This window comes from Sciurus vulgaris (assembly GCF_902686455.1).
Source record: "Sciurus vulgaris genome assembly, chromosome: 8".
Lineage (NCBI taxonomy): Eukaryota > Metazoa > Chordata > Mammalia > Rodentia > Sciuridae > Sciurus > Sciurus vulgaris.
This window is the reverse complement of record NC_136468.1, coordinates 90,595,936-90,604,311: the sequence shown is the minus strand read 5'-3', so window position 1 is coordinate 90,604,311 and position 8,376 is coordinate 90,595,936. Positions and strand designations below refer to the sequence as shown.

The 8,376-nt window shown below is 40.8% G+C and overlaps 1 protein-coding gene across 2 annotated transcripts in view; it reads right to left on the bottom strand.

Moving 5' to 3' along the window:
- Positions 1 to 466: 466 nt before the first annotated feature.
- The window catches only part of CHN2 (chimerin 2), a 306,404-nt gene continuing 298,494 nt past the window's right edge, over positions 467 to 8,376 (bottom strand). For both annotated transcript variants that reach the window (XM_079152566.1, XM_079152567.1), the window contains 3 exons: positions 6,864 to 7,001; positions 4,940 to 5,045; positions 467 to 2,284 (listed from right to left, as the gene is read on the bottom strand). In XM_079152566.1, the coding sequence (XP_079008692.1) occupies positions 2,113 to 2,284; positions 4,940 to 5,045; positions 6,864 to 7,001 (416 nt within the window). In that variant the 3' untranslated portion in view covers positions 467 to 2,112. The remainder of the gene's footprint in view (positions 2,285 to 4,939; positions 5,046 to 6,863; positions 7,002 to 8,376) is intronic.

The following is an 8,376-nucleotide window of genomic DNA, read 5'->3' as shown; positions in this document are numbered from 1 at the left end:
TACCTATTACTGATTTCTTGAAATCATCATTTCATTTAAGATGTGATGGTCACAATGTTATCCCCAATTTTTCAGAAGAGCAAACTCATTTCCAAGGTCATCTGCAGCCAGTAGCAGGCAGATCAAGAATTCCAGCTAGGGCCTTTCTGATTTCAAAATTCTTGCTCTGCTGGCCTCAGTGGTGTAGGTGATTCTCTCTAAACTCTCCCTCTCTAGGCAGGGCAGAAGTGCAGTGGAGCCTTCCAGAAAAGGAAGGTGAAGCATCAGGATCTGAACCTGGAAGCGGGTGAGACAGAAGCTGGGGAGGGAAGCTGTGGTCAGCCAGGTAGGGATTTCATGGGCGGCTTCTGCTTTCTCCCATGAGTTGTTAATGATAGAAAATCTATCTCCAAATCGATGAGAACAATGTTTTGAAAAATTTCCCCTGGCCTCTCCCAGATACCACTTCCCTGAAAATAAGCCAGAATGATAGACAGAAGATTTTAATACATGTAATGCTTTGTCCTTCCATTTACACTATCATAAATTACAAAGTATTGTTCACTTCACAAAATAAAACCATTTCCAGATAATTTTTTGACAGTATCAAGAAGTACATAAGCTACAACAAACAAATCTGTACAGTTGAGAGGAACGCTAATAGCAGGGACCAGGCCAAGCTATATTGACCCCTAGGTGCAAATAGAGTCCATCTGTCCATCTTCGGGGCCCTGAGGACTTCCCAGGACAACACACTCTGCTCCTCCTTTCACTCCACATAACACACAATGATTCTCTTCTGGCCACTCCAAAACAAGACTTGTGAATAATTACATGAATCATCTCAGACGATCAGAGGGAAAGACATGGCAGTTGGATTTAAAAAACAAATCTAGATTTACAGTTTTTGATGTTTTAAATATTTCACCTATGTTACAAAATATAGAAATCTTGGTGTGAAAGGCTCATGCTAAGATAAATATAACCAATAGGATGGAACTATAGAAATAAAATCCTATTAAATCATTTTTCCATACAGGGCTATTTTTCTCAAGAAGGGAGATACATCTGGTAAAAACCGACCTTATTCATTCTTACTTTAAAAATAGGTTTGTTTATAAAACAAAAATAAAAAATCGACGCTCATTCTGCAAGTTCACTTTCCATCGATACTGAAATGTGACAAAAAATTTCAACTTTTCATTAACATATGGGTTCCAAGGGCTTGGCCAAAGAGGAAAGAGGCAAAGGGCTAACTTTTTACATGGCCCAGATAATCCAGTGTCCTCAAATTGTTTTATGTAAAATGACTGAATTCTGCATGTTTGAGGATACACACACATAATATGAAAAGGACCTTGACCCATTTCAAAACATACTCTGGGAATTCACAAAGTTTTTATGGAAAGAAAAACAGTGGATGCTTCAGGCCATACTCTAATGCTATAAACCTACACTACACGACAGCAGGATGCCAGTGCTTAAGAGCAAAAACTATCAAAGGCAGGGACACATGTGGCAGGTGAAATTTCACTGAAAAGCATTGATAAGGACAGAGGTATGTCAAGGTAATACTGCATTCGTGGTCAACTTCTTCAGCAAGAACGTGGGACAAGGAACACAGGGTAATAATCAATGCACTGCATTGAGTTCTGTTTGCTAAAATAAAATAACATTCTTGCAGCTAAAATAAAAATACATTTTACAATATAGGTTTCATTTAACATTTAACATATAGAATTGTCTTTTTTTTTGTAAGTGGAAAATGTATAACTGTATCAAGTACCTTTATGAATTAAGTTCCCTTTTATTACTGATAAGACTGAAGCTTAAAAGTTACATTTTTTTTTAATAAGTTAAAGAAAGATTTATTAATCACTCTTCCAGCAAAACAGACATACATACGAGGCACGGCAAAAGACCCAAGGCCAGGGGCTTTTCTCGCCCTCACCCTTGTTCTCACGTGGAGGAGGGCGTGTCTATGAGACACAGTACTAGACTCTGCGATCCACTGCGGTCCAGGAAACTCTGTCACTTGTTTGAAAAGCAAATCAAGTGCAAGAAATGTTTTTATTTCTTTAATTCTATCAGCTTGGATAGGGCTGGGGCCATTCAGCTCATCTCCCTGATGGATTAGAACAAAACATCTTCGTTTTCTATTAAAATCTGCACAATCAGCTTTTGGTACCGCATGTCATGGAGGGTGGTGAGAGTGCTGTCCTCAGGGGGCCTCATGAGGGTGGGCCCAAACACGATCCCCAGATTCTCTGCATTCATGAAATTGTCTTTTTCATTCATAGTAACCCTGCAAAACAAATATATACAGAGACGTCATGTAGACATGAGGGTGAATTTACATACTGATTGTGTACTTAAATCCCAAGACTATCTCTGGCTCAGGAAATTGCAAAAGCAAATAGAGAATGAGAATGGCAGAAAGGCATTTTTCAAAAGGCAATTTTCTGATTTGCTTTTATTTTTAAATTGTTGACCTTGCCTTCAGCCAGTGGAAGTGAATGACACATGAATCTAGTATAGACACAATTTTAAAAATTGGAAAAATCAGTCCTCCTCACAATATATATGAAACTATCATTCAAGGACTATTGGTTTGAAAGGGCAGAAGATTATCGACTGGACTGTGGGTTTTTATGGGTCTTTTATGGAAGTCTTTTTCCTCGTCACTTCCTATTGGCTTATAACCTGGAGAGTGGGAAGCTGAGCACAGACTCCCTGTCCGTTGGCAGGGCTGGTGCCAGAGGAGAATGCATGCTAGTAGAATGTAGGCAGGCTGTGATCATGGGACAGAGGAACCCTGGAATGTGGTCAAACTGGAGGGCAGTTGGACCTTATTTCTAGTTCCCCCAGGATCAGGTCTGGAGCACTAATTACTGTTGGAATTGAAAATCATTTCAACATCCAAATAAGAAGAGCAGAGCCTTTAGGAATGAAATTCAAACCCCAAAGTTGGCTTCCTTCCTTCCTAATGGAATAAAATCACTATTTCCCAGATTCCTGCTTTCAGGAATTTAGGATTTAGGATGTTCACAATAGATCTAAAAAGAAGTAGGTTTTCCAAAGCAGAGCAAACAATAATTAAGATGTGTTTAGGTTTTTTACTGGAGGCCATCCATTTCTGATAGCTCCCTGAGAGATCATTAGGATTAGTCATTTAATATTATTTTAGGAAGTCAACTTAGTTTGGATCATTTTCATGCTGTAAAGTGAAGAAGAAAGTAGAAGTGAGAATACACTTGATGATCAAAATACTCACATTGCCCTATGAGGTTAAGCACTGCGCCTAACCAAATAAAATGTCTAGAAAGCCCATCACAATAAAAACGTGACCTTTACAATTCAGCTGGGAGAGGCCAGTATTCTTTCTATGGGGCACTTTGCTTTACAAATTGTAACAACTGGATATTAATTAAAATGAAAGAAACAAGTTGCAGCTAAAAGCCAAATGTGACACTCACAGTCTAGTACATATCCAAGATTATTTATAATCTTACATTCAGTAAACTCATCAAAAGAGTAATCTTCTGAGCTGCATGTAACCTTCTCTGGATCACCATGAATCTGAGCAACAGTTTCATGAGGCAGAAAAATCTACACAATATTCTCAACTTGCTTCCTTTCACTTAGTGAGTGAACCTGTAATTTGGACAATGTAGACACTTTCATCTAAGAAAGGGCTGCTGACATGTATCTTTCACAAGCACAGGAGAGACACAGATGCACAGTGATCCATCCAACATTCAAAGACCAACTTGTTAATCTCATGATGAATATATAAGAATGAAAGATTTAGGAGGAAGAGTCTGGAAGGCTTTAATATCCTGTAAACATCCAAATATCTCCATCTGCATGCTTCCACATACATAACTTACTGTGCGGTGGGTCCCCTCCAAGATGGCCCCCAATAGTCCTTGCCTCCAGGAAGTATGGGCTTGACCTAGTCAATTAATAGCTTCTAACAAATACAATATGCAAAGGCAATAGGACGTCACTTCTAAAAAGACAAAAAGACTGCCTTTCACCTTGGGTGCTCTTGCTTGCTTGCTTGCTCAGAAGTCAGTTGCCATTTTGTGAGCTGCTTGTGGAGAGACCCACATGGCAAGGAACTGAGGGTGACCTCAGTGAGGAAGTGAGCCTTTAGCCCAATAGCCTCTGAGGAACTGAGTCCTGCCAACATCATTCTGAGTGACTTAGAAGTGACTGCTCTTCCCATCAAGCCTTCAGATGACACTGTGGCCTGACTGACAGTTCAAAAGCAAACTCATTAAGAACCTTGAACCAGAAGCTCCTAGCTCAGCCATATTCAGATCCCTGGCGCACAGAGACTATGGGATAATAAATTTCATTGTTTTAGCCACAAAGTTTTGGGGAAATTTGTTACTTGGAAACACAGAACTCATGGATACAGAAAAACAATAACGAGATCAGGTTGGAAATGTGCTCTCAAAGAAGAGAGACTGGGTCAGGAGTCTGCAGTTAGGGTGAGTTGTCAGTGGAAGATGAGAATGGAGTACCTATGAGGCTTGTGTTGGAGCAAGATATAGCAGCTATGGAGGCAGTGTAGACAAATAGTTAAGGAAGAGTGTGAGCTCTGGTTCAATCTGCCTGGGTTTCAATCTTGGAGTCACCTCTTTGGATTAGGCACCTAACCTCCCTAAGATTCAGAAATTCAATGTGTATTCCAATGTGTAATCCATTATTATATCCAAGGTGTATTGCTCCTAGCAATACCCACCTCTCAGAAATGACACAAGGAAGTGCATGGAGCAGCTCCTGACCCACAGCAAAGGCTCTGGCAGCATGAGAGGGCTGGCTCCAGGAGGCAGCACAGTCCACTTTCAAGAAGTGCCTGTCCAATCTGTGGGTCGGGGAGGCAGGCTGCCAACTCTTCCTAAAGCATTAATTGCCCCAGAACAGATCAGCACGAGGGGTATCAGCTTACTTTTTGAGGTGGATCATTAGGTACCGCAGGGTCTCATAGTGAGCAGGAGGCAGTAGCATCAGCACTTCGTGGACTGCTTCCAGCCTCTCATCCGCATTGGAGATTTCTGTGAAGATCACACAGAACCTGTGTTAGTGCAGAACTGTTACAAAGTTTTCAGAGAGGTAATAAGAAGTCTTGTTTGTTTGTTTTACCCAGAAATGAGGAGAGTCTAACAAATTCATGCAATTTCAGGTATGATTTTACTGAAATGAGTCAGTTTGTTTGTGTCCTGCCTCGTTACAGAAAGTCTGAGACTCAGCACCAAAGGCTTGTTGAATGTCCATGATGTGGATGGTCAGAGGATGGATTCTGTCCTCATCTTCCAGGAGCAGGAGTCCAGTAGAATGCTTATAATGTGGGGGTACTTGTGCAGACTCCTCTGCCCTTTTGAACACTGGATTTGCTGGAAATCTCAAAATCACAAACTCCAAACTACATCACATCTGGTGGTGTGCCCATGAGATTGTCTAGTACGTCTTTCCTGGCAGGCTTCCATGACTAAATACATTTTCAATGCAAGTACACTGGCAGGTGGGCCAGCCAGCCCAGCCTGCATTAATGGCACTTATCACCAGATTGTTGGCAGGGTCCACCTTTGTGAACAGCCCAAGTTAGGAAGTAGATAATGGGCACATGGGAGGAAAAGTACATGCGTTCCTGGAATTTAGGTCTCTGGCAGGTATTGGCAGACATTCAAAGAAAGCTTTCCTGCCATTCCTCCTGGGGTGGAAGGTACCCAGCTTCGAGAACCTTCCCTGCCTAAGACCACCAGAATCCAGGAAGGAATGGTCTTAACAGGGAGCAGGGCCATAACTCATCTGGAAAGTACATCTTGCATGAATCCCAACCTGTTCTTGTTTCCTTCTGTCAGGTATTTCATTAGTGTATTCAACAGCACAGACCTACACTTTTCAACCTTTAAAGATGAAAAAAAAAAAAAAAGTGAACCAAAAATTGTTCCTCAAAGTGGGCTTAACTTCTCTGTCATGCATCTCCCCTTTCTCATTATTACTTGTTCCTGGGAAAATGCAGCCACTCTCGTGACATTCCCTCTCATTCTGCTTTCTCCCAAGGGCCACGGGCCCAGTGGGAACCACTGAATTAATCGTTGTGGGCTGATGAAGGACCAGTATTGATGGTCCATTCCTGGGCCTGTGAGTTCTCCACACCTAACTTTTCTCCTGCATAAAACTGGATTATAACATTTGGCTCATGGGGTAGACAAGAAGACTAAACTAGACATTGGTGAGAGGTTGTAGCATGGTACCTGCATAGTTTATTCTTGACCTTCTATTAATTTCCAAGAGCATTAATGGGCAAAACTTGGATGGGACTTTAATCCATTCACAATGTGATTCTTCCTAGAGGATGTCAGTAGCTAATCAATATGGCCCTCCTTGAAGAACATCTGATTTTTTTTCTCTCTTTCTTTCTTTCTTTCTTTTTCTTTCTTTCTTTCTTTCCTTTCTTTCTTTCTTTCTTTCTTTCTTTCTTTCTTTCTTTCTTTCTTTCTTTCTTTCTTTCTTTCTTTCTTTCTTTCTTTCTTTCTTTCTTTCTTTCTTTTTCTTTCTTTCAACTACAAAACTATTCACGTTTTCAACAATAGAATGGCTGGCTATGACTGTGCTGGCTCCCAGCATACAGGGAGTGACTGGGGGAGACAGAACTGCCTGGCACCCAGCTTCTGCCCCACAGAGTTGGCTTAGTGCTGGTTCAGCTCAGCTGGTGAGCTATGCCTGGTTTTCTATTAACTGTACTGTTGTGCCCACTTGGCCAAATGCTTAGGCAATACTTTAAACAGTTCTGAGTTTTAATTTTCTTGAGGGTGAAAGCAATGTACTAAAAGTGTGGTACGAATAAAAAATTAGTTCTCAATACTTACTTGCTGCTTCTATAAATTTGGAATAGGTATCGTAAGTAATGACTGGGATGGGTAAGTCTCTGAAATACAATTTAAGGGCTCCAGTGATGATATTTATGTCTGGATAGATGTTGGCGGAAATATCTGCCTTTTCACCATCTGAAAAACAGTCAATGATCCAAGTCATAATTAGGACTGTATTTCACCAGTTAAGGCATGCACAGAAAGGAGAAAGAAAGGAAAGAGAGGAAAGAGAAGAAAGGAAGGAAGGAAGGAAGGAAGGAAGGAAGGAAGGAAGGAAGGAAGGAAGGAAGGAAGGAAGGAAGGAAGGAAGGAAGGAAAGACAGAAGGAAAGAAAGAAAGATGGATCAATCCAACAAGGAACGTGCTCTGACAAGTCTCGGCTAACTCTTTCTTTGGTTTCTAATAACACCGGGATATAGGAGATTAACAGAAAGAAGTTTGATGAGGGTGAGAGAGGATCTGAAGGTAATTCAGATGAGAGGGCAATGAAATACACCTGAAGTAGTGCATTGAGTCCTAGCCTCTGAGGGCAGTAATTCACATTATAGTTACCAATATTCATAAGAGAGTAACAACCTAATAGAAATTTTTTAAAAATCAAGTAGCTCTACTTACATCTCCACCAGTATTATTTGAACTTGGATTTGAAGGTCATGCACATGAAATAATTGTTAAATTCCTTCAGCTACTCCTGTTTCTTTCAGGCTCACTGAGGTTTCTTTGATCCTTCCTCACTTCCTTGGACATCAGTCTGGTAAACTTAACCTTGCTTCATGTATAGATGAGGTTATATTTCGAAGCACTTTTTATAATCATTCTCAAGACTTTTTTTTTTTTTTACATTTTATTCTTCCATTAATAAATACCAGTCCATCTTAACTATCCCTGACTATGAGATTTTTTTGGATTAAAAATATTTCAATCACATAGGACTATTAGCATCTTTCATGTGGAAAATGAACAAATGTTTCAGCCAATTTGGTTCTGGAAACAAAACAGCTGTTGGATGTACTGAAAACAGTTAAACCTTCTTCCTGTCATATGTACCATATTGATCCCATCATTTACATATTTAGGAAACAGTTATTGAGAATCTAGCATGGGATAAGCATGGGGTAAGCTCTGATGAATCAAAGAAGACACACTTCCTTTGAATAGTTCTAGCTAGAGAGAACTACAACTCATCAGTTACAAGAAGAAGGGATGCTCCCTGGAGACCCATGAACACCTAGTGATGCACGGGATGGAAACAGAGCTCTCAGGTCAGTGCTGGGCGGCCAAGGAGGCTTTGAGAACAACAGAAGACTTGACTCATGATTCACAGGTTTTTGTCAGACGCACATGCACCCATTCCAGATGGACGGAATGGTGTGAACTTAGGTGCTTCTCCATGATGGCACGTAGGGTGTATTTCAGGGAGGCTGGCATGCAAGATCCAATATAGAGGAGGAACTGGAAACTGGCCTGAGCAGATAGGGAGGCCACATCATGGAAGACCTTGTGGACCATG